General features: G+C 36.6%; 1 protein-coding gene across 1 annotated transcript in view; it reads right to left on the bottom strand.

Annotated features, from left to right (window-relative positions):
* The window catches only part of VWDE (von Willebrand factor D and EGF domains), a 59,036-nt gene extending 49,305 nt beyond the window's left edge, over window positions 1-9,731 (bottom strand). Inside the window, exons 1-3 of the mRNA XM_045508444.2 lie at window positions 9,509-9,731; window positions 3,897-4,081; window positions 2,538-2,769 (exon numbers count right to left, since the gene is read on the bottom strand). Of these exons, the coding sequence (XP_045364400.2) occupies window positions 2,538-2,769; window positions 3,897-4,081; window positions 9,509-9,644 (553 nt within the window). The 5' untranslated portion in view covers window positions 9,645-9,731. The remainder of the gene's footprint in view (window positions 1-2,537; window positions 2,770-3,896; window positions 4,082-9,508) is intronic.
* Between the last annotated feature and the right edge of the window lie 17,752 nt (window positions 9,732-27,483).

Genomic DNA, 27,483 nt, shown 5'->3' with positions numbered 1-27,483 from the left:
AAAATGGTGATCATCTCCCAGAAATTCTGTTTTCCCTAAAACCAGTAGGATGACTTTAATATGAAGAATGAGAGAAAAAAATTTGAATATTTAAGCTTGGGAAATTGAGTAAGTTGTAATGACATTAACAAAGCAGGAAATAACTTTTTACGTTTTAAGCTCATGTCAAGAAAATGAAAATTTTAAATACTGAATGTTAAAATCCAATGTAAGCGACAACAATAACAAAAATTCAATATAAACAATAGCAAAACAAAATTTCTGCTGAAGTGATTATTTGTATTTTATGTATTCTCTGGCGTAGTTCTTTTTTTTCATTGTTAACAGTTGTCAGTATTTGTTAAACTGATGTAGATAAATTGTTGGTTTTTTCTGTTGAAACACCTGCAGAATTTTACACACATATTTGGTAATAGTATTTGAAATTTTATAAAAATTAACTACTTTTTGATGGCAAGAATATTAAAAAATACTAAAAAGACATTTTTCAGAATCTCTCAGCATGGCCACTCAATGAAGCTAATGCACCTGTCTGGGTTTTCTCCTTCCCAGAGAATGACATTAGCTCTACGAACTGAGCAGATGCTGCCCTTCCTTACTGAACATGCTGCTTCCAGCCAGGACTAGCTGGCCAGCAGCTGTGTAAGAAATGTGAAGATTTACTGGCTAACTTTCTCAGGATAATTCTCCAAAGATTTCTCAATGCACAGAGAATAAAACACAGAGCTTCTTAAATATTAGGCCAGGCTGCTCTTCCAAACCTGTGTCTCCTTATGCTCTCCCTTGCTCAGTGAGACCCTGCATCTCTGTCCTGCTTTCACGCTTGCAAGCACACCGTACTCTAATCACCTGAAGGCCTTTCACGTGCTACTGCTGCTGTCTGGGGTGTTCTTCCCCTCACTTTTTATGTGATCCAGGACCATTTACCCTCCAGTTCTCAGTGCCAAGGCCTGTTCTCAGAAAAGGCTTTCTTTAGCCACACCACATTATAATGTCATCTTCCTCTTTCCTCCAGTTTTCCCATTTACAATAAGTTTTAATCTTTTCATTCATAATTTAATTAATTCCAATTATTTGCAATTTATAATTCCATGTATTTTCATTCTAGATATTGTCCTTGGTTCTTCTCTTTCCATCTCCTCTCATCGCCAGTGCATGAGCTCTGCCTCCAAAAGACATCCCAATTCAGGACCCTCTTTCCTTTGTCTCTGCTATAAGCCATCCCCGCCTTCCCCAACATTTAAATCACCACCTTTTTATTGAATTAATGCAACAGCCTCGTAAACAGTGCAGGAAGAGTAACCTTTTAAATACAACCCTCAGACAGCATTATTAACTTACTTAAAACCCCATAAGACTTTACACTGCAATTGTGCCTAAATGTAAGTTCTTACCAACAGCGTGCAGACGCTGCAGACCCTGTTACCTTCCAGCTTCTCTGACAGCATCTCACAAGGCTCACGCACTCAGTCTGTTCCCACCAAGCTGTTTCTTCTTCAGTTCCTGGAATGTTTATCTTCACACCTGTCTAAGGACATTTGCATTTGCTCTTCTTTTTATCTGAAATGCTCTTTTCCCATACCTTTTAATGACTGGCTCATTCTCTTCATTCGGAGCTCAGCTCAAGTTCATCACCTATTCAGAGAGACCTTCCCAAGTGCCTTTGTAAGACAGCATTCCTGTGCCAGTCAACCCCTATTATACTGACCTGTTTTCCTTAATTTATAACACCTATTGCTTTCCAAAATAATTTTATTCTTTATTTTATTTTTGTTTTGTGATAAACATTTTATTTTAAAATAATTTTAGATTTACATAGAAGTTGAAAAATAGTGTAGAGCTTTCCTTCATACCCCTTATCCATCTTCCACTAATGTTCACATATTACAAAACCATGATACATCTGTCAAAGCTAAGAAATTGACTTTAGGACTCTACTTTAAAATAAGCTGAAGACTCTATTCAGATTTTACCAGTTTTCCACAAATGTTCTTTTCTGTTACAGTTATCCAATCCAGGATATCATCACAGTGCATTACTCATACTCCCCTAGCCCTTTCCAGTCTTTGTTCGTTTCTTACTCTCTCATGGCTTTCCATGATTGTGACACTTTTGAAGAGTACTATTCATGTATTTTATACAATGTTTCTCAACTTGGGTTTATATGAATTTGCTCATAATTAGACTGGGGTTACAGCATTTGAGGAAGAATATCACGAAGGAGAAGGGTCCTTATTGTACGTTATCAGTAGATAAATGATACCAATATTCATTATATTATCACTACCAACGTTAACCATTGATATTTTCACACTGACAAATATTTTTGAGAAGTTTAAGATCTTGGCAAAGAATTCTGAACAAATCTGGCCCAACTGAAACCAGGAATTTAGCCTCACTCTAGCAATAGTAGTAAACCAGATCTCTTACTGAGATTTGCATTAATTGCATACACCCCATCCAGAAGATGGCACAAACACACCGACACACAGAGTTCCATCACTAGCAGTTCATGTGTATTACACATGTTTTCTTACCTTCTGCACAATATCCCATACATCCCTGGGTGGGCTGTAGTAAGTATACAAAGAACTTCCCACAGTTTCTTACAGACACTGGGATTTGAAAAAGACAGCAGTCTTTTGTAGTGCTAAACAAAAACTGCCAGGTGGCACAAGCTGTCAGTTGCTTGATCTCTCCAGGAGGGGGCAGTGTTTCTGAATCTCTCAGAGACAGCCAGATCGGGGCCTGTGTTCCACAGTGATTCATCTTTTGAATCAGAGAAAAAAAAAGTTGAAAATTCAAGGTATTTTCATACATGGTAGATAAATCAACTTTGCATTTTCTTTTAAACAACCTATAAAATATTAAATTATAAATCATTAAAAAAATCGAATAACTTGTACTGTAGCATAAAAGAAAAAGTATAGTAAAGTACATTTATGGAATAGTAAATTTAAGGATAGAGTCCTCATAATTAATATAATCTTATTCAGTTATAATATTTTTATCCCATTTATTGCATTTATATTGTGAACAAGACAAATTCAGTATCAGTTGACTTACTAAAATAGCTGAAATATTCTAAAAGAGAATAAGTCAACTTGAAGTCATTCTAACATATAGTACAAAGATAGACTGATCTTGGAGATTTCTTGAAAAATTTCTGGAAATAGTATATGTAAGAAGTTAACACACAGTTCAAGAAGCATCAAAAAATCAGGGGAGAAGGAGAGGATTGTTCAAAATCTGGAGATGGACCAACAGGTTGGCAAATTGGAAAAAAAAAATGAAGTTAAAGCCTTATTTGAAGCCAAATTGGGATATCTTTCCTGAATTCTTTTTGAATTATATAGGTAAAGAAGAAAATAATTTTCACTTCGGCATAATTTTAAAAATGTAGGTAACGATAAGGAAAACATCCCATTAAGACATAATCCTTCTATTAAGCAGACAAGAACTGAAGCACTTAAAATACACAGTATTTTACTGTTTGCAAGCTACTGTGATTAAGTACATGAGCCCTGGAGAATGACTGCCTGTGATCAAAACTTGACTGTCTGACTGCTACCTGGGTGACTCTAGGAGTGTTACACCTAAAAATAGGCCTCCTGTACTGTACGATAGGAGTCATGATGAGAGACTGTCTTGTACAGTTGTGACAGTTAGATAGCGTAAGTGAAAACACTGGGTGGACCATTGAGCACTGTATTCACTATTACTATTACTCTCAGAATAGGGAATATGGGAGGACTCCCTTGGCTTAACTCAATCTTGACACAAAATTAAAATAGTATTTCAGCATGAGAAACAAATCGGCTGTAACAAGATTCAATCCTTATATGAAAAAAACACTTAAGAAAGATCACATGTAGATCACAATAGTGAGCTGATACCTCTACACATTTGGTTGGCATCTCAGCAGGTCTGTCAAAGAGGAGAAACCGATACCAGCCGGGAGACAGGGAATGGTCACATATCAGGTCTTGGATGGCTGACTGCTGGAGGTGTAAGGAGTCAAAGTGGACACTTCTGTAAGGGCTCTGGAGCAACTGGTGTCCCCCAGGAGTGCACTCCTGAACTAGAATGGAAAGATAGATGTCTTTATGTGTGTATTCCCTACCTTAGCATGGTTCAGTCCTAAATTGAAGTTTAGTCCTCAAACAAAAATAGAGCAGATAAACCCATAAGTGCACAAAAAGATCATCTGAACTAGCAGGTGCCAAGATGACTTAATCTGAACTTCCCATAAATACAACAAACAAATCAAAAACTCTTTAGAATGTACTTTTGAGGGTCAAGGATTTTGTTTTCATTTAATTTGGAAAAGCAAAATTGCCGATTGCTGTTGAGTCAGGATTTGTGTATTCCTACTATCTGGAGGCAGAGGCCTTACAAAGACTTCTCTTGAGAATGGTCCTTCAGATTTGAATGCCATTATTGACCCTCCATGACCTGCTTTGCACCACAGTAGCTGCATGCCCCCCAGATCCCATCTCTGGCAGATTCTGGAATGCAATGAATGAAACCAATCTTTCAATGCCAATACAGTTTTTGTAAAATGCCTTCGTTCTGGAGCTCTTGCAATTTTTAGTGCTGGAAAAAATAGAAAGTTTTCAACTTTCTTTTTTTTTTTTTTAAGATGAAAGTATTGAAGTTAATTTTTATTTCTAAGCACAGGAAAAGGAATGGGGTGGAGGGGGAAAGTTTTGAAGGGAAAACAAGAAAAGACCATGTAGAAAGAGACAGTTCTGTAGTTTTTTTAGGAAAGTCATTTTCTGAGCAGTAGTTGGCCTGCAAGATACTTTTTCTGTCAGACCCACAGAGGCAAAACGTAAAGTTTCTTTTCCCAGCATGAAAGAGAAGCGAACAGGAGACAATGAAAACAGTTATCCTAGAAATACAGCTCTTGTTTGAGGCTCCTGTCTCCCAAATCATAAGAAACACAAGGAACTGTCCTTATTTAGACACCAGAGCATCTTGTTGACACAGTGGGCAGAAAATCTCCCAATATTAGATACTATGTTTGTTCAAGAAAAACACTCTAATAAAGATAATATCTATGAAACAGAAATGGGGAAGAAAAGTTTAATCATTACTAAGCTACCTCACTATAGAAAATTTTTATCTAACTGAACAAAACTCTCAAACTTTTTTTTATATAATTTTAGGTTACAGAGTGTTTATGAACTAAAATCAATTTGCAAACAAATTAACAAGGAGCACAATAAGCTAGAGATATTAATTTGTAAGTCAGTCTCACAAGTGCAGCTTATGAAAACTGTCTTTATTATAATTTTTTGCTTTTTATTTTGTTGTTTGTAGTTATAAAGATACTGTTTTGTGTGATAAAAGATCTCCCCGAAGAATTTTTTTTTTAGTAAAAGATATTTGGAATGACCACAAAAGGTTCTTCTTCCTTTTGTCTCTAGTTTCACCAGTTATTAATGCCCCAAAATGCTCCAGTGACTCTGACTATCTCAATCTGACAACAGTAGATAAATATTTTATAAAACGTATGTGGGTAGAAGTCAGGGGCTGCACCATCATTTCATTTAATTTTGAAATATTTCTAATTCCTTTCAATATCAGGTGATTGCATCTGGTTAGAAACTAAGGAAAATATTTAAAAAGAGATTACTAGTGAGGTTTGCATGAATTATTCAAATGTTTTCTCTGATCTTACCCTGTAATAGAATTTTGTCTTGGGGAAAAAGTCAGTAACTCCATCTTTATTCTGTGCAGTATTTCTTCTTCCTAGGCGCTTCTGTAATTCTCACATTTCCTCTGATTTTGCTGCTTTGAATAATTGTTTTCTAACTCAAAGCTAATGATGTAATAAATGTAGAAGAAATTACAGTGTGACATCAACAATACTAAAGAATATTTAAACAGAGATGTTTAAAAATTTATATTTATTTTAGAGGAAAAATCCCTGATTTGTGTAATTAATACTAGCTCATTCTTTGTACTGTTTATTTCACAATTTTCCTTCCAGATCTACTTGTCTCTTTTAGGATGTTCAAGGTCTTTATAGAACAATTTTAAATCTTATCAGCAATGAACAAGCCACACTCTTAAAAACCTCATTACAACCTTAACTCTAGAATGGAAGATATAGTTAACTATAGCTGGTCTGGGCTCTCGTTTGGGAATTTAGGGGCCTAGCTCCCCAAGTACTGAAAGAATAACTCTACAGGCCTACTTCATTAGTCAATTTCATGACATGAATGATGTACAAAGCTTTCTAGCAAACTCAATGTAGCTTTTTTTCTCTCAAAACAAAAGCATATGTAAAATATACTTTAAAATTTACATTTCAACTTATTCTATCTTCTTCCCAATAAGATTTAAAGAAGCTAGGCAGTATGTAATAGAATCTGCAATACTTGGATTTCAAATACTTTTAAAAAAGTGCATCAGGTTATAAGTAATGGATACATAATGATACAATATGCAAACAGTTTTCTAGTTTTATTTGTAGATGTAAGCAACCTATATTAGATTATTTTCTGGTTTAATACATTGGCTAAGACTAGCATTCTGTAAGATTTATAACTAGGTGACAAACAAGTATGTTAAGAAACTAAATAAATCAATGTATTTTTAAGAGATGAATGTGCTTAATGCCTAAGGACGGCCATTTCATAATAGCTGAGTTTATAATTATAAAATCTTTGTTATATTGCTCTATGGGAATTTTAAATATTTGTGAATTTTTAAAAAACTGTGTAATTTCCCCAAAGATGTAGGAAAGGGGAAAACCACCTTCGAGCTCCAAATTCACTGAGAAATAAAAATTTAATCATTAAGTTTCTGATATTCAAAATTGTATTATGGTTTCTACAACAACACAAAAGCCTAAAAGGCACGGTTAAATAGAGCGATGGGTTTGCTAAGTGTCTTTAATTTTAATGGGAAATGACAGTCTTTTCAATAAAGGGTGAAGTTGGACCTTTTGGTTATACCAATCACAAAAGTTAATTCAAAATCAATCAGAGACCAAAATACAAGAGCTAAAACTATGAGAGTTAGGGAAAAACGTTGGGGTACATTTCTATGATTTTAGATTTGGCAGTATATTTCACGATATGACAACAAAGCACAGCAACAAAAGATAGATAAATTGGGCTTCATTAACATTAACTTCTGTACTTCAAAGGACATTATCAAGAAAGCGAAAAGACGACTTAGAGAATGGGTGAAAATAATTGTAATTCATATATCTGCTAAGATCATTGTACCTAAAATGTACCTATACAAATAACTCATATGATTCAATAACAGAAAAGGCCAGCAACCTGATTAACAAATTGGCAAAAGATTTGAGTAGGTGTTTCTCTAAAGAAGATGTGTAAATGTCCAGTAAACACATGGGAAATGTTTGACGTCATTAGCCACCAGGGAAATGCAAATCGACCCACAGTGAGATGTCGCTTCATTCCCACTAGAGTGGTTAGAATCAAAATTTCAGGTAATAACAAGTGCTGATGAACAAGGCTGTGGATAAATTGGAATCTTCATACACTGCTGCAGGAATATAAAACAGTGTAGTCACTTTGGAAAATATCCTAGCTATTCCTGAAATGGTTAAACACCATTACCCTGTGAGCCAATAACTCTACTCCTAGGTATATTTCTAAAAGAAATGAAAACATGTCCATACAAAATCTTGTACCTGAATGTTTATAGCAGACCTATTTGTAATAGTCAAAAGTTGGAAATAACCCAAATGTTCATCAACTGATGAACTTTTATACAGAACATGGTACACACTTACAATGGAATACTCTTCCATCACAAAAAGAGATGAAGTACCAATACACATGCTACATCATGATGAACCTTGAAAACATCATGCTAAATGAAAGAAGTCAGGCACAAAAGACAATCCATTATGTGATTCATTTAGATAAAATATCCAGAGTAGGCAGATCTATAGAGCAGAAGGTAGATTAGTGATTACTTACAGTTGGGAAGATGGAGAGGGTGAAGGAGAGGGTAGAGAGAGGTTAGCTAGAGTATGGTATTTCTTTTGAAGGTGACAAAAGTGTTCTAAAATTGACTATAGTAATGGCTGCACGTGTTTATATACATAAACCCATGTCATTGTATCCTGTAATAAACCACTGTACACTGTAAATGAGTGATTAGTGTGGTATATGAACTATATTGTAACAAAGCTGTATGCAAAAAGTCTTGTGTTTTCCATTTGTCTCCCCTTTTATCTGTGCTAACTCTAGTAAATATGTAGAAGTTTATTATAAACTTTATTTTAAACTCCACCATGGTATGAGCTTAGAACCTGGTAACGGCACTGCTCGCCTTCAGTAAAGGGATTACAAGGCTATTTTATAGAGACAAGAAGTGGTTACGTGATCTTAATAAACACTGAAGCAAATTCCTTTATAAATATTGGTCACTGTTCTGGAAACATTATCTAACTATAATAACTGCATATTTAATATATTATTACATGTATTTTTAACAGTTCTTCATGAAGATCTAGTAAATGTGTAAGCAAACCAAAGAAGACACAGACCACTGATAGCTTGTTGAGGTGTAGCATTTCAGGAAATAACTTAATTGGGTTCTAATATTCTTTTTACACTTTTACATGGCGGGGTGCTTATTCTCCCTCCCTTTTTTACAGAGTAAACTTACCTTAGTAAAATAGATTAAGATCAACAAAGTGATAAAACAAAATTATACCTTGAATGTTTATAAATGTTGCTCACAATCTTTTTTTTTTTTTTTAAGCGTCAGGTAATTTTACACAGATCAGATTCATTTCTGAAAATTAAGTAAACTTGTCTAAGAACAAGTCACCTTTCATTTAATATTCCCATCTGTGTGAACACAGAAACGATCAGGAAGGGCTAATGAATGTTGTTTTGTTTTAACTTCACTGTACTTTAAATTATATGTCCTTAGTCTTGAAGTGGGAAGAGAGCTAATCTCTCCTTAGAGATCTCTTTTACAGTAGCAAAACAGATTCTAACAGATAAACGAAAAATATTATACACAAAACTTATTGAATTACTATAGAAATAAACTGTTCGTCAATTTATTATTTCCGGGGGGTGATGAGTGGTGTAGAAATCGTGCATTTTGGAATTGAGCTCTTTTCGGATATTTCAGATCCATTTGTCCATAGGACACCTGGCAGATCCAGCAAAACTTTCTTTCTTACAGTGAATTAAAGGGACCTTAAGGAGCAGAATATCATCAGGAAACAGACAAAGGAACAAAAGCGGGACTGGGGGTCTTAAGAGGAGGAGAAGAGGCGGCAACAACCGCCTGTGCGCAAAGGAAAACTGGAGCGCACTAAGATTGTGAGGTGACCTTTCCAAAGACTGTGTTAGGGCAGAGTAGAGGTTGATAAGAGACAAATAATAGATGAGGCCATTAGATCCGCAAGCACTCTCCACGTGTCATCCAGGAAGTCAGCCCCCCTCTCCCAAAGGCCCAGGTGGCGCCGCTGCGCTCCCATCCGCCAGCGCCCTACCTGGCCAACCTTTCCCCGGGGCCAGGAGCATCAGTGCCAGCGCCAGCACCCAGATTCCGCCAGGCATCGCAGCTGCCGCGGGTGGAACGAAGGCGTCGCAGGGCCCTGGCTGTGGGTGCGGGTAGGAAGGGGCCATCGCAGCCCCTCCTCAGTTCTTCTATCACAGGACTCAGTCTGTTCCTGCTCCCCCTTCAGGGTCGCCGCGTGTCCTCGCTCTGGGGCGCAGGGCTCTTCCAAGGATAACCGCGCGAGCCTGGTGACTCCTCCCTCCCAAGCCCCACCCGCCTGCCGGAAAGCCACTCCCAGCCTGTCCCCGGAGACCCGGCAGTTGTGGCTCCAACATTAGTTACACATTCAAGGGGAAAATTCCCAGGGTATAATTTGCTGTCTTACCTCTCGCTGTTCTAACAAATGCTTTGGGAAAACTTGGTAATCCTAGAAACTGTTAAGATGGGCCTCCAATAAAAGGAGCCTTGCAGGGTATGTTGGTAGGGGCAGTGACCCTGATGAAAGCTGCAGATGGACTCTTAACCCAGTAATCCGGAGTGCTGGTTTGCCCCTAAAGGTGCTTCTCAAAACTTGCACCTGCCACTGTAGGCATCAGTAATGAACAATGGGAGGAGGACATAGAGATTAATGCTGCAACATTAGTAGCTCTCTTCCTCTGTCTATATGTCAGGTTTTCAGAAACGAATGGGAGGGCGTTTAAACATTTTCCAAATACGTGAGAGCAGTTATATATTTGCTGAGGATTTGCAGAGCTCTCTCACTAGTCCGGTGGTGACCCAGTGACCAGGTTAGTCCCAGGGTCCTGGTGGGTGTCAGGATTCAGGCCACTGTTTCATCTATGGATTTGGAGAACTGAGGCATTGACTATGTATGGTGATAAAGACAGCAAGTGACCTAATGTATAAAGAAGTTCTTTTAGAAACTTTATAATTTATTTGAAAGAAATTACCATTTAAAAGTTTAAAACCTGTTTCCAAAACTATATTAAATTATCTTGGAAAAAAATTTCCTGGTGGTGTACCAAACTTGTGTTTAGCCACCTTTTACATACAGAAATGACATCCAATCTTCTAGAAAAAAAATGAAACATATGTTTTTGGTGGGGATGGACAGATGAGTTTCATCTTAGAGCCTAATTGTGGAAGAACAATTTAATGTGAGCAGGTTGAAAATCCAGAGATTTTTTTAGTGTACAGGAAAAAAAAAAAACAAAACCCATCATTTTTCTCAGTCTATTTTTGAGATCACCAGAATTAAAGTAATGGTTATAATCAGGATTAAATCATATCAGGCTTTTTTGTAAATGTATGGTCCATCAATACCTGTAGAAATGCAATCAACTTTTATCCTTTCCTGGACAACATCACTTACCTAACTTCCAGCAAACTCTGAGCATACAGTTTAAAGTATAATGGGCTCATTTTCCCCTTCAGTTTTGATTGATGAATACCAGGTTATGAGTTTACAACAGGCTTGTAGCAGAGAACAAATTTTCCTCCGTATACTTGAGTTAAGATGGAAACAAACTGAAAACAACTTAAAATTGTTTTTCAAATCTCAAGGGAAAATTCATCTCAACTGGCTTGAGTCTGCAAGAATATATTGAATAAAAATTAGAGGACTGGAGGAATAACAGAAATAAGAAGAATATTTTAACAGATTATGTAGTGAGGTTCGTCACAATTTGGTGTAATATTCAGATCTTTAAAAATTTTTTTTTTAATTTTTGAAAAGGAGAAAAAAACAGTGTATGCATGGTGCCCTAACTATAAAAATCAGTGGTATGTGTAAAATGCAGTGAATATCACCAGGAGAGAAATAATACAGAATGTCTGTGTAGAAGATAAAATGAAGCTTAGAGCTGATAACTATGATACAACTTGTATAACATAAAATAACAAGAGTAATATAAGTACAATGTAACCATATATGGAAAAGAAAAGCCTAACAGGAGAAAGTTTCAAATGATAATGTCCTTGAGATGGGAAATAACTCAGCTCTTGTCAGGCTTATTTGCAAAATTATGGTAAATTTATTTGGGCAAAACCCCCAAACTCAGGGAACAGAAAAACACAGTGATTAAGTGCACAAACACTGAGGTCAGGGTACCTGGGTTCTAATTCTAGACCTGCTATCTACTTACTGGCTGTGTCACCTTAGATGGCACACTTAACACCTCTGAACCTGGCTTTTTTGTGCAGTGGGAATGATGATAATAATACCTACCCCGTAGAGTTTAAGAAACAATAGTGTATGTGTGGGAGTGGGTATGGAGGAGGAGAGGTCTGGAGAGAGAGCACTTAGTCTGGCACAGGGTAGCTAACATAAATATATATATATACTACTATATATATATATATATATATATATATATATATATATATATATATATATATATATATATATAGTAGTTTACAGTTAATAAAACCAAAGTGCAATACCACATAATTTTGCTTTTTCTCATATTTTGTTCTTACAGACAGGGGCATCATTCCTCAGTGTTTTCCTCTTACAGTGATCAGTATAATTTAGAGTTACTGAAAAACACACATTTATAGAATATATGAATTCCTGGGCCTGTGTATGTTTTACTAAATGAGAGAGCTTGGCTCTCACCTGGATACATCTTTTTGGGGGAGGGGTTGGGGGGATGGTGATAGAAATAGCATCAAGGGAAAAGAGTGGCATCACCAGATCAAACTTGATCTTCACAAATTAATGTCTTGGTTCTGGCTCTGAGTTTATATTTGGGAAGACATTGCTCCCAGACAGAGACACTAAATGGAACAGACATTTTGCTCCCCAAAATAGTAAATTCCTTTTTCTTAATGAAGAATCAACTAGAGACTTGATATATTAAAGAAAATTCATTGAGGGCATCCATTAACTGTGAATTTTATGATGTTTATTATGGCATGCCTCTAGGAAATAACGTCAGTGAGCTGGGGGAGGGGAGCTGTGTGCCTGGCATGAATGTTGGTTATAAGCATGAATCTTTCATTAATCTATGACAAAGGAGGAAAGAATACACAATGGAGAAAAGACAGTCTCTTCAATAAATGGTGCTGGTAAAACTGGACAGCTACATGTAAAAGACTGAAATTAGACCTTTTTCTTACATCATATACAAAAATAAGTCAAAATGCATTAAAGACCTAAATGTAAGATCTGAAACCATTAAACTCCTAGAAGAGAATATGGGGTGAACATTCTTTGACATAAATCATAGCAATATTTTTTTTGGATACCTAGCAGCCAGAAAGCAAGCTCTTTATTTAAACATATCTCAGCATCATTGACTTCAAGCAGGTTTCTTGGGAATATTCAATAGAAATGGTTTAATCCCTGACTGAGTTTACTTTTGAACATAAAATCATATAGAGGCGACAGCCTGATTACATATCAATTAACTATGCAAAAGCACAAAATTACAACATGGTGACCATGTTTTACCAGCTAAACAATTTTCCTATCTTGCAGATCAGCATATTTTACAAAGACTGAGAAATTACTACTTTTCAAAGTTTTTGTTTATCATTTTTATACAATAAAAGCAATATTTATTTCTACTTATTTTTATTTTTTTCTTCCAGTTTTGTTGAGATATAGTTGGCATACAGCCCTGTATAAGTTTAAAGTGTACAGCATAATGATTTGATTTACATGCATCATGAAATGATTACCATGATAAATCTAGTAAACATCCATCATCTCACATAGATACAAAATAAAAGAAAAAGAAAAAAATTTTTTCCTTGTGATCAGAACTCTTAGATTTACTGTCTTAATAACTTTTGTGTATAACATACAGCAGTGCTAATTATATTTATCATGTTATACATTACATCCATAGTACTTATTTGTTTTATAGCTGGAAGTTTGTATCTTTTGACTCCCTTCATCCAATTTCCAGTCCTCCTTCCCTCCACCTCCAGTAACTACAAATCTGATTTCTTTTTCTAAGAGTTTTCTGTTTGAAGTATAATTGACCTATAGTGCTAAGTTGGTTTTTGGTGCACAACAATAAAAGCAACTTCTAAAAATCATTATTTTAATAAAATAACTTGTTTCAACTTACTATTTTCCACAATGTTGTTTAAAAATAAGATTGGAATACTAAACTACCTTTGAAGGGAGCTGGAAAAGGTGTTTTTTTTTCCCTTTCCACAGCCATCCATATACATAAGTAATACTGTTTGCACCTGAAGTATATATTATACAATACCTTTATAATTGAAATGTCTGGCTAGTTAGTGTCATGATTATAGTTGAATGTTACTTAGATTCTTCTAGAAGCCTTAAATAAAATGTTTTAGCAGGTGGCAAAGCTGTGTGACATTTTTGTTTTTGTTTATATGATTTATGTTGTCATCCCTTTCTAAATCTCGAAGTATTTTGAGTCTCACAATTATAACTTGTAATATATAATTAGTTAAATTCTATAACTATAGAAGGAATGCTTGATATTTTAGAGCAGTAATTTCATTATTTAGGAAATGGATAGATTTACAAAGCAACTTAATAGTTGTCAAGATACTTCATTTTTGTCTAACTGTCCCAAACACCCACCACCCTAGTCCAATTTGAAATAAGCCAGATTTTTACAAGATGCAAACTCATTTTTTAAAAATAGCTTTACTGAGATGTAATTTATGTAATGAAGAATTCACCTGTTCTTAGTGTATAATTCAGTGAATGTTAACGTATTTACAGAGCTGTACAAGCATTACAACAATCGAATTTTAGAACATTTCTGTCACTCTAAAGATAAATCTTATGCTGCCTTCAGTTTTTCTCCATCTGCAATCTCAAGCAACAACTAATCTCCTTTCTCTATATATATTTGCCTTTCCTGGTTATTCTATATAAACGAAATCATACATATTCTTTTGTGACTGGCTCTGTTCACTTTTTAAGATTATCCATATTGTAGCTTTATCAGTATTTTATAATCCTTTTTATTGGCAAGTAATATTCTATTGTATGGATATACTATATTTTGTTTGTCCATTCACCAGTTGACAGTCATTTGGGTTGTTTCCACTTTTTGGTCATTGTGAATAATGCTGCCATTAACATTTGAGTGTAATTCTTTGGGTGTACACATGTGTTCATTATTTTGGATAGGGTTCCTGGAATGGAGTTGCTGGATAGTGTGACAAGCCTGTGTTTCATTTTTAAAGAAATTTCCATATTGTTTTCTAAACAAACTTACTTTTGGAGAGAAAGTAAATTTGTATATTGTATGTGTGTTCTTGGCTTGCATTTATTTTTCTCCAAAATAAAAACCCCTCAGAAATTTTTTGACTAAAAATCTGATCATTTTGTTTTTTCCATGATAAAATTTTGAAACTTTATTGGCAAAATTGTTATAATACTTTAAGCCATGATTTAAAAAAAATTGAATACCTCAAAAATGTCAATGCAATCCATTTGATAATAGGTGAAGCAAAGTAAAACGTCATACAGATATGTTTGCATAAAATTTGGATAACAAATTTTGAAGTCAATCTCTAAAAGATTCTCAAACTTTTATGAATATTGCCAATGAAAATATTGTTAACATATTTGAAAATTTCAGCAGTTTTTCTTCATGAATGATTTGTCAGCAACCCTTTCAGACATCAAATTATGCTTAGAAAGTTCAAAGAAAAACCATAGACTTTAGTCTACTTAATTAAATTCCTGGATTTTCTGACTATTTTAGGTATCAGGAAGTTAAATTTTGTGTACATATGTGAATTATCATGGTATGGGAAAAAAGAACAAACATTATTGGATTAGACCAATTTTGATTCAAAACTGTAATCTGATACTTTAAAAGCTGTATGACTTTGGGCAACTTATTTAATAGTTCATAAAATTAATTTCTTGATATGTAAATGAGGCTCATAATCCAATAACTACCTAAATAGAGAGGCATTCAAGAATCTCCAATTGATAGCCACATTCAGCCTCATGCCTCCTAATGTTTTGAATCTGTTGACTCTTGGTTGCTACTGATTAGATCAGGGATCCCTGCTTGATTCACAGGAAGGGACCTGGCATCACAGCTCTGCCTGACGAAGACTCTAAGACAAATGCTGATTCTCTGAACCAGGCATCCTCACCTTCAGAGAATTTAAATTCTCAGCATGGAAAGTCAGCTGCCAGCGCTCCACTGCTCTGAGAGCTACCGCGTTACACTGAGGAGGCTGAACACGGTGAAGCCATTCAGTGCGGTGGCTGAGACCATGAGTTCCGGAATGAGAACACCTTGCCTGGAAAAGCGACGTTGCCAGTTCCCATCTAGGTAATTCTGGGGTAAGATGTTTATCTTTGCCTTTGTTTCTTTATTTGTAAAACAGAGTTAATGATAGTATTTGCTGAACAAAGTTACTTTTTGGATTAAACCAACATATATGTCAAATCTTAACAAACATGGCACTTAGAACATGTTCAACAAATGGCTGAGGCTCATGTTATTTTTGATATTATTATTTGTCACGGAGCCTATCAGTGCAACCCCATTGCCTTACTGTACCTATTCCCTGCAGGCAGAAGAAGATAAAATTACAGGAAATTGTCAGGAAATTCAGACATTGCCTACGGCCTTTGTAAATCCTCACTCTCTCTCTCTCACCTTTCCTTCTCCTGTACACTCCTTATAATTTAGCTAATACAGCACCTCTAGCACACTTCCCTGAACTTAAAGGCTGAGTATGAGTCCTCCTCCTACCATGCACTCCTGTGACCGCACTGTCACACTGATGCCCGGGTTCAGACGTGGCATTAAGCATGCTACTTAAACTGGAAAACAGAGCTAATACACTAGTGCTTATCATTGTGATGGTGTAACAATTAAGTCAAATATTTAATAGCAAAATATCCATTAAATACTAAATAACTGACAGAGCTACTTTCTGTAAATTACTATACTATTTACAAGCATGGTGTTTGAAATACCCTATTCAGTTGCTTGTGACCGAGTAAATGTACCAGTTAGAATATGACATCTAAGTGGAGAGGGACACTGTCTTAGTCATCACTGAACACTAACAGATCTATGTACTTAGTTCCAGCTGAGCCAGAACCATGGGTGCTAGCCCAGCTTTTGCTCTGGGTCTGGCAAACTTTTTCTGTAAAGAGGCAGATGGTAAATTTTAAGACAATACAGTCTCTGTTGAGACTTCTTTACCATCATTATAGCATGAAGACAGTCTCAGACAATAGGTAAATGACTGGGGATGGCTGTGTTACAATAAAGATTTATCCCCCAACACAGACTACAGTCAGATTTGACCTGTGGGCCATAGTTTGCAGATCCCTCACAGATAATTAAAAGGTTGTATGTACTATTTACCACTTGCCTTGCCCATAGTTTATTTCTTTCTCCCTTAATTTTTAAGTACATGGTCTTACTTTTTGTTTTACTGAAACATTTTAAGCCCCTTAGAATTTATGTATTTCTTACCTGCCTAATAATAAAAATAGTAAAAAAGATACTCTAGTTATATCTGAGTAAAAGTTATTCATTTTAGAGCTGGGGAAACCATCGAGATCAATGGTTTCTATGCTTATTTTAAGATAAACAATTTATTTAAAAAATAGTATGTATCAAAGGCTTTGATAGAAGATGGAGTGCCTTCCAAATCCCACATGAGACTAACGCTGGAAACTGCATCTGCATCTAGTAAGCTGCCTAGAGAGGGGCTTGGAAGACAGTTGTGCTTTTTAGTTGCTATGGTAAAGGAAAGTCAAAAGTCGGTGAGGAAGTGATGGGACTGAAAACTGAATGCCAATTGTCAATAACCAACACAAAGGTAAGAAGCCAGCTAATTCCATGAGCAAAGAAAGTATTACCCAGACCCCATCATCTTTCCATCACTCCCACACTTACCTCAATTGATTCTTTGTTCTTCCCTCTAATCAATCCTCCTTCCCAGCAATTTGTGTGTCCTCTGGAATTACAGATGGCATCCAAGTGTAAAAATGAGACATTAGAAAAGAAGTGATTTTTTTGTTGTTGACAGTACAAAGTAAACTAGAAAATAATTGAAGTAGAGTCAGGTTATGGTGTTATGTCAGTTTCCAATGTACAGCATAATGTTTCAGTCATATATATACATACATATACTTGTTTTCATATTCTTTTTCATTAAAAGTTACTACAAAGTATTGAATATAGTTCCCTGTGCTATACAACTATATAAACTTGTTGTTTATCTATTTTATATATACTAGTGCATATGATATTTTTCTTTCTCTTTCTGGCTTACTTCACTGAGAATAACTATCTCCAGGTCCATCCATGCTGCTGCAAATAGCATTATTTTATTGTTTTTTCTGTTTCTTGCGTTTTACTTAGCTATCACCTACTCAGTCTTGGCTTTCAGCTGAGACATCTATTTTTCCAGTGATTTCTTGACGTACCAATAAGGAGTCCCATAGCTCCATGTACTTAACATTTTCACAGCTTTTATCTCTACCCATCACACAAAAGCTCACCATTTCCCCATCTGCCTACCCCACCAAATTGTGAGGTCCTTGAAGGCAAAGATTGTGTGGATCAACATGCTATTCACAGAAGATGGCTCAATAACTGACATGACGTTGATAACACTCAAAAAGTACTTGCTTGGTCAAATTGAACCCAGTAAAAGTATAAATTGTGCTGATGAAGAAAGGTAGGTCCAGGGTCTGAATGGATACAGTTATTCAGTAGGTTCATGAGGGAGTTAGGAATAAGGCTTATTATTGGTCTCAGAAGACAGAGTAGCTTCTGCACCCCCAGCTGAGAGACCTGGCTTTGATACATGAGGGCACCAAATAGCCTGCTTCAGAACAACTGCTTTGTCCTTTCATTTTTCTCCCTCTAATATTTAAAAAACAAAAGACAAAATGTAAGTTGATACCCAATCATTGTCATTTGTCTCTAATTGCCTACCTGGTTAACAAAATGCTCACTAATTAATCATAGTCTCAAAAATTTGTCTAGCATCTTTTTTCAAGTCACAGCATGATCTATTCCAGTTACTTAGCATGACACAACTCAGTGGTATTATATCTAGATTTCATAACATCAGATGGTGGAGAGATCTTGTACCTGAATTAGGAAATTGAGATTGATTCACATCCTTTCCTGTAATTACAGTCTATTGCACTGTGACATCAAAATGTACCACATGTTTTCACGCGACCAAACCCTTTTCCTCACAGTTTCCTTTGCCTAAACTGCCTTTCCCCCTATTTCTTATTGGAAAGAGCGTCTTCATGATTCAGGTGAAATAAATCCAGTGATAAAGGAGTTATAAATTCAATGCCAAGAAAAGTAAGTCATCTCCAGAGTGTCACATTCATCACTCTCTATGCCCCCTCATTGTTGCATCCATTAATCTTCATTTATACTTGCATAGTAATTGTCAAGCTATATTTTAATAAACTTTGTATGTCTCTCCCCAGTGTTAAAAATGATTTATTTCTTGTGAATAAGTGGCCCTGGCAGGCTGTGCTTGGGGAAAATGTCGCTGAACAGGCAGCACTAGAGCTGTGAGGCAAATATGGCATTTTTCTAAATATTAGTCTCAGTTGCATTATGCTCTGTGAAAGCAGACAGACTTAAATGGCTACATACTATTTGATTCTATTTATATGACATTATTCCAAGGCAATACTGTTTGCTCAGAGAACAGATAAATAGCTTCCAAGGGGCTGGCAGTGGGATACGTGTTGATTTCAAATAGACAAAAGGTACATTGTGGGGCGAGATTTTGGCGCCACACTTTGCTTGAAGAGGTAGGTGCACGTGGATTCTGTTTATGAAAACTCTCAGAATTGTACACCAAGAGGGTATCTTTAGTGTATGGAAATTATGTTAATTTGAAAGGAAAAAAGAAAAAAAAATTGGGCAGCCACCACATGGGTGATTCATACCCTTAAGCTTTCCAGCTGTGCAAGGGGTGAGTCAGTTCAGGAGGACTTGCTGTTAACACTTTCTCCTGACTAAGGGCTGTAATAGGTAGATCACTTTGTACTTATGCAGTCATTGTGTACCTCTGGTTAATTTACTTTTATATATGTGTGTAATATGTGATGTTAAAAAGTTCACAGAACTAAAAAAACTAAGCCACAAATAACCTCATTCCTAAATATCAACCCATGAAAATACATGCCAAATTTAGTAAAATGTGGAACAAATAAATGGCAAATTCTGTGATAATACACATAAATCCATAAATTTTGAGTCACTCACAGAATTCCATAAAAATAAAGAGCAGCAACCGAAGTGTCACTGTATTTATTTCTCACCTGAAATGACAAAGTGACGGATGTGGTATCATGCCCTCATTTTTAATAAGTCCACAAAATGATGTGGGGCATATTCAGGTGAAATGAGGAAACATATTATCAATATAACAAAAGTTATTAATCTGTGTGTGTGTGTGTGTGTGTGTGTGTCTTTTGGAAGACAGGAGAGTGCTTGTTTCTTGTGCAACGCCAGGTACAGCGCCTGGTGCTGCCAAGGTCCTGCAGTTTCTGCAGCGGCAAGGCTTTGTCAGGGTAGGGGCTCGGCCCTGGGGTCCATCCTCTGCAGCAGACGTCGCCTTGCTCGTCAGGCACCCTCAGGTCCTCTCAGCTCGCTGCTGCCTCATAGCCATTTGGGGGGCACTGGAAACTTTCTGCGAGGCCGATCCTGGTCGTTCTGCCTAGATCTGCCCTACAACCACTCCTTTAAAGACTCTGCCTCTACCTCTCTCTTCTCCCTTTTCCAAATCTAGAGGACTCTGGTCGGGGTGTGCCCATGTGTCGTTGTGTTTGGGGGGATGACAGGAGACAGGGAACATACTGTTCTTGTCATCTTTCTGCCAAGGATATTTTTTTCACCAAGTACTCTCTCTCCTCCAGAGTTTAAGCTTTTCAAAATTAAGAGCTAGAATATAGCAAACAAATGTGTTATCTTCCTGTTTTATTCATTCTCCCAGAGATTAGATGAAGAGGCTAACTGAAGGAAAGAAAGAAAGGAAACAAAGATTAACATCTTAAAATAAAATTTGCATAATTATTGGCAAGTTAAAATGCCTAAAAACAAGTCTTAAAATAAATGTGCAGCATGTGGATGAACAAAACGCTAATGAAAATATAAAAGAAGTTTTAATTAAACATTCATGTATGTTTTTCTCTGGGTATGAGGCAACATTAAAAAAATGTCAACTCACTCTAAATTGATCTATAAAATTTTACTAAATCAATAAAAATCTTAATAGCAGGTCTCACTGGAGCTGCAGGGGAAGTGCAACTAAATTATATTGGACTCATCTGCAAATGACTAAGCATATCCAAAAATGAGAAAAATTCTTAAAGAGAGTGAAGAATAGGAGGAAGTATATAGCTCAGTGGTAGAGTGCATAGGATGCATGAGGTCCTGGGTTCAATCCCCAGTACCTCCATTAAAATGAGTAAGTAAATAAGTAAAATAAACCTAAGTACCCCCCCAACACAAACAAACAAACAAACAAAAACAAAGAGAATGAAAAATTAAAAACACTAGTAATTTTGGTTGTTGTTGATTTAGTATTTTTTTGTTTTTTTTTCCTGTTATTTTCAAAACCAATCATCAATTATTAGGTTATTTATACAGATTTCTTAGTACACCTGATAGCATATGGAAATAGACTTTAATGTTTGAAATATCTCCAGCTGGTCATGTCAAACTTCAATTGTGGCTAAAGTAATCATGGACTAATTTATTCATTTAAAATACAATGCTTATAAAATCTAATATTAGGAGGTTCAATGAAATAAAAATAATGTATTAATAAGAATTATAATTTCAGCCATATGTATTCTGGAATTACTCTTTTAGGAATTAGAATATATAAAGCATTAATGAGAGAAAATGGATCATCAGTTAAAGGGCCGTAGTTACACCAGTAAAAGATCAATCAAAATTACTTTAAAGAGAGGAGAACACATCAGACCTGCTGTGCATGTGGATGTTTGGGAGCTGGCTGCTCTGTGCCTGAATCAAACCTGCACATCACCCTGGATCCCCGTGCTCTCACTCCCCCTCCTCCCCTGGGACCTGGGGATGCAGGGAATGCCCTGACCCTCTCTGAGCTGCAAGTGCAAAAGAGCCACCTGGCAAAAGCTGGATTCTAAGCTCTGATTCTGCCCAGGTTTGCCTGTTCTCATCATACTCTTTGCTTAGTTTCTCGAGCTTTCAGTCAACTGAGCTGCCAAGCAACTTCAGTTCTTTTGTCAATTGTAGAAAATCCTGTGATAGGAATAAATGGTGCTTTCCAATTGTTTCTCCAGGTTTTGGCCATCTTGCTGTCAGTGTCAAGCTTTCAATGTGTAAAGCTGGTATTTTCATAAATTTTGGAAAGTCTGAACTCTCTTCTTTTTTTTTTTTTTTTTAACCAATGAATTTATTTTCTCATAGCTCTGGAAGCCAAAAGCCAGAAATCGGTTCTCTGGTCTGAAATTAAGGGAGCTGGCGAAGCCTCACACCCTCTGAGGCTCTAGAGGAGAACTCCTTCGCTGTGTCTTCCTGCTTCTGGAGGCTGCCAGCGTTCCTTGGCTTGAATGGCCACAGCATTCCGACCTCTGCCTTCGTCGTCACACTGCCTTCCCCTCCGTGTGCTCTGCTCCACTTTGGGTTATAAATCCCCTCCTCAGCTGATGCCGTGGTTCATATTCATGATACAGGTTTTGAAGTCTCAGCTGAAGCTTTTGAACCTCGTGTTCAAAATGTGTGTTTTCACACTTGTAAAGATGCTCTCTCAGTTTGAGACCTTGAATTGTTTCATTCATTTGATTGTCTTCACATAACTTTAAAAATATCATTTTCTCTTTTAAGTCTGTGTAAAGAAGGATTTCAGTTACTTCGAATCCACTTCTGGCTGATTATCTTGGGCTCATTTTTCTCAGTCACTTTCTTTTTCTCTGATTCCAAGTTGCCATCATCATTGTGATCTTCTCTAATGAGATGAGGCACACTTATGTTCAGGAGAGCTTCAATCAGAGATTTTAACTAACTCTCTTTATCATTTACCACCAGTTCCCATCCTGAGTTGAGATTTTCAAGCATTTTGTTGTTGTTCCTTTAGCTTCCACATTCTTTCCTGTCATTCAGCATCTTCTTGGGCAAAGAGCTTTAACCTTCCCGAGGTTGAGTGTTTGCATTCAAAACCACCATTCCTTTCTGACAGTTCTATACGCTTTTGAGATGACTTTAAGTTATTTTTGACTCAGTTATTTTGAGTTGTAGAGATTTTGATGCCTCTTTAATTGATCGTGACTGCCTTTAGAGATAACCTACCATCACTCCATTAAGTGAAATTTTCTGTAACTCCTTCCTGTTCTCTGCTGAGAAGGCTTATTGTATCGCTCGGGGACCTGTTCATATCTCTACCAAGTGCTACCAGGCACAGGATTTGTGACTTCAGAAGAGTGGCCTCCATTACAAATGATTCGAGGGCTTAGAGTCTTCTATGATCAGTCTGATCTTCTCACTTACTCCACAATATTCTTCAACTCAAACAGAAATCTTTTGCCTAGCTCTTTTCCCCTCCTGAAAGTAAACCGATTTTTTATAATAAACACAATCCAAGCAGCTCATACCAAAATTTTGTAGGGAGATCCAAGCAGACTTGATCCTTGTGTCCACAACTCAGACAACACCATCAGAGCGCTGCACAGATGCTACAGGTCTGGATGGAAGTTCACTTATTTGGCCGCCAGGAGGCTCTTGCTGGTTCTGAAGGGCACGACAGCTCTACTGTGGATATTAGCTTATGGGTTACAAGTGCTTGCCTGGACCCATGCAAGTTTTTACTTCAACCCAAACAAGTGCCCGGCAACCAGGACAGACCATTTGTGGGGCTGGCGCAGAGGAGAGGAAGATTTTATGAATTAGTGCTCTCTGTATTCTGGTACTGCATCTGTCTTGTGGTCCTCAGTGTGGGGCCCTACTCTGATTATACTGTGACTTTATAGGAAGAGGAAGAGTGTTTTTTCTCTTCACCATGAGGATAATGACCATCTGCAAGTCTCCTTCTGACCTCAACCAACTTTAATTACTTCCTAAAGACCCTGTCTCTAGATACAGTCACACTAGGGCTTAGGGCTTCAGTATATGAATTGGCGGGCGAGGGGCCAGTCTCAAATCAGTCCATAGCAGGAGGCTCCAAGGTAGAACGAATTCTCTCTAAACCCAGTAAGTCTTCACCTTTGGAGAGTTTGAATTCAAGACATGGAAAGTCAGCTGGGTAGGGGTGAATTCTTGCCAGGTTGCCATTGCTCTGACAGCTACGGGGTTATACTCAAGGAGGAACAAGGTAAGGCAGTTCAGTGCAGTGATTAAGAGTCTGGGAATCAGAATGACTTCTTTTGAAAACTGACTCTGCTGCTAACCAAGTCACTCCAGGCAATTTGTATAATTTGTCTTTACCTGTTTTGACATCTGTAAAGTGGGAATAGTAATAGTATTTGCTAATAAAGTTACTGTCTGTATGAAACAAACAATACATGTGGAGCTTTAGCATACATGTAGAATGTGCTCAATAAATGAAGTTTTGTTATTTTCAGTATTATTATTTCTCACATGGTTTCTCAGTGAACTCTCATTAACTGAGGAAATTTAATCAATGAAGCCAGACAAAGACTACATTACACATGACTCTGCAAAATTGTTAGGGAGTTTAGAGATAGCCTATGGCCTTCATATACCCATCCTCTCTTCTGTTTTTCTGGTTAACTCTTCTGCTTCCCTTATGAATTAGCTAATACATCACCTCTAGCAAACTTGACTGCCCTCGAAGGCCGCGTATGAGCAATCCTCCACTACTTACTCCCCGGACCCCTAGTCTCATTATTAAGAGTTGGAGATCCTTGATATGGATGGTGTTGGTTTAAATGTGACATTGAGCATGTTACACAAAGTATGTTACACACATAAAGTGCCTCATTTTATCCTCTTGAAAATGGGAACAATATAGTCTCTCTCACAACTAAGTTCGTATAAAGTTTAAATAAAATGATACATAGGAAACGTTGAGCATAACTCCTAGCAAGTACTCAATAATTAGCAGCAGTTCTTACTGCAGTGCCATTGCTGGGTCATTATTACAAGCACAGTGACTGAAATACCCTGTTCTGTTGTTGGTGATGGGGTAAATGTGCTAATTAGAATATAAGATCTAAGAGGACAGAGATATTGTCTCCGTAAACACTCAGCCAAGGATCTCCAAATACTGGGCTAGAATCCTCCTGCTCTAAGGGTGCTGTCTAGCTTTGTTCTAGGTGTGGCAAGCTTTTTTGGTAGGGTCAGATAGTAAATATTTTTGGTTTAACTGGTTAATCTTTTGCAGTGACTACTTATCTCAGCAATTGTGAGGCAAAACACCCACAGACAATCTGTAAACAAATGGGTATAGAATGTGTTCCATTAAAACCTTATTTACAATTACAGGACCCAGCTTTATTTGGCATGCCAGCTGATATTTTGTTGACAGACTTCTTGCAAATTACATTAATAATTGTCAACATGTCTTCCAAGACTGTTTTTTCCTTAATTTTTATATGGTCTTATTTTTTGCTGTATTGAAACACAAGTCAGATCTTCGTATTTCAGAGCTTCTGTGTGTTCTAATCTATACAGTAATAAACCAGAGTAAAAAGATATTCTAATATCTGGACAAAAAATTACTTTTTTTTTTAGAACTGGAGATACCATCTATGTCAGTGGTTTTCAAGCTTTTTAAAGATAAAAGAAAACTGGGTGTTTCTAGAGCTTTCATTGAAGATGGAGAGGGAGTCCTGGAGCTCTTCCCACAGTTCCCAGAGCAGCTGCCAACTGGCAATCATCATTGGTAGGACAGACTTCGCTAAAGAAGATGTTATTGATCTGAGGACAAAGGCAATGTTGTAAAATGAATTCAGCTTAGAGTCTTGGAAAAATCTAATGTTACATTATTCTTACCTACACTTTTCTGGCAGTGCAAGCTTGTTTCCTATATGTAGCTATGTTGTTTTATGAGTCAAGTTTTTTAGCACAATATTAAATTAATTTAATATCATTTATGATAATTATTTCACTCATATAATTAAGTGTTTAATATTGATGATTAATATTGTTTAAACTGAATTGAACTGAACTAAAGTGTGTGAATCTCAAACTACATCTGAAACTCACTACTTACAACTTGTGGGTGCATATTGGGCAGTGTTGATGCAAACTGTAATACTCCATTCTTACCCATAGGTGGCAGCAAGCCCCTAAAATAAAGAGGAAAACGGTCTGTGTGCTGACGTAATTGATCACAGAAGTTAAACTGACACGTTCTAATTTATATTTTGTCCTTTACATAATTAACAACTGCGTAAGTTTTCATTTTCCAGAAATACTAAGGAAAAGAGAACACAATCTATTAAACTGGGAGCTCCCTGAACTGAATATTCTTTCTGTCCTTATTACTTAATATTTCCATAGTCACCTACAAAGCCTCGTTGTCTAACTCCTTCCAGCTTATTCTACGTAGAGGCTGTCGTGCTGGCCCCAACATTTTTGTTTGGGGATCGCTGAGCGAAGATGTCAAATAGCTTTAATTCGTTTTTGGTGACATCTTTTTTCCTTGACAGAAGTATCTATCACTCATTCCTTATCAGTCTTCCTGAAATATGCACAAATTAATTTCTAATAAAATATTACTTACATCATCTGTCCAGAAGTTAAAAGCATTCACAAAAAAATAGGTAGGTAGATGGTAGTGGTAGATAAATAAAGATACAGATTTCTATATGAGTATGGGTATAGGTATAGGTATATTTTGGGTGCAATGAAGAAAGAAGGAGCTGCTCTTTCCTCTAATCTTAAACTCCTCTCCCTGAAGTTCATGTACTTGTGTGGTCCAGGCTCTCATTTGGACCTGACTGGTGAAAAAGCAGTGTTACTAATGCCTCCTTGACCATTTTTATGACTACTTCAAGGCACCCTGCTTTAGTATATAATTCAAGTGGAAAGTCCAAATTTTGAGCTGGATCTTTACGCATAATCCAAATAAATGTCATCTTCAGTGCAACTGTCCCATTCAGTCCCTGAGGACCAGTCTTCTCTCCATGCTTCCAAGGTCTGTTCCCACCGCAAAAGCAGGAAACTACTCTTCGTCAAGGCATAGTCTGCAGAATTGTTATAACAAAAGTCAGGAGCTGTTTTTGTTTAATTCAATAACAATATTGTTGGCAAAGCCACTTGTTAGTAATTTATGAAATTGTTTTTTTTAATAATGGGGTCATAAATAGCTCTATTGTTACTACTGATAGATGCAGTCTATAGTAAAATTTGATGCTTGTCCTTTTTTCCTAAGTTCCCAAAGAAATTACAAACATTTAAAAACTTCCCATAACAAATAATCTACACAGTATAGAGAGTGCAGCAACCAGGTAGAACAAGGAATAGTTTACTAAAGATGAAGATCAAGGATAATCATGACGTTTAAAGAAAACAGTAATCAGAAGATGATGGGCATTCTTTTCTTCTAAAGGAAGAGAGGAACAAAGCATTTTATGCTGTTAAAATTCTGTATCTAGTATTCATTGGTTCAAATAGAAACTCTTTATATCTGCTATAGTGTCTACACTAATAGTGGACATATACTGGATATTTACAGTTTTCAAGTTACCAATTTTAATCATTTATTCAGTCAATGAACACTGAGATTATGGGATCCTAGAATTCTACTCCCTCCCCGACGTCAACATATTAAATGCCTTTGGTCTTGAAGGGCTGTTTTTTTTCTTTTATTGTTTGTTTTGTTTTGTGTTTTTAGGAGGATACACTCCTGTGTAGACTGTGCACCTCTAATAATTGTGTTGTGAGGTCTGTTTTTAGTATGGATGGTTGCCACATCTTTCTTTCGCGTGTGTTGGCTGTTGTCCCTTTGCTTGGAGGTGTGGCAGGTGTTGTGGTGACCAGAGCCTGCCCTGGT

The sequence above is a fragment of the Camelus bactrianus genome, chromosome 7 (genome assembly GCF_048773025.1).
Source record: "Camelus bactrianus isolate YW-2024 breed Bactrian camel chromosome 7, ASM4877302v1, whole genome shotgun sequence".
Taxonomy (NCBI): Eukaryota; Metazoa; Chordata; class Mammalia; order Artiodactyla; family Camelidae; genus Camelus; species Camelus bactrianus.
This window is presented reverse-complemented; position numbering and strand designations above follow the sequence as displayed.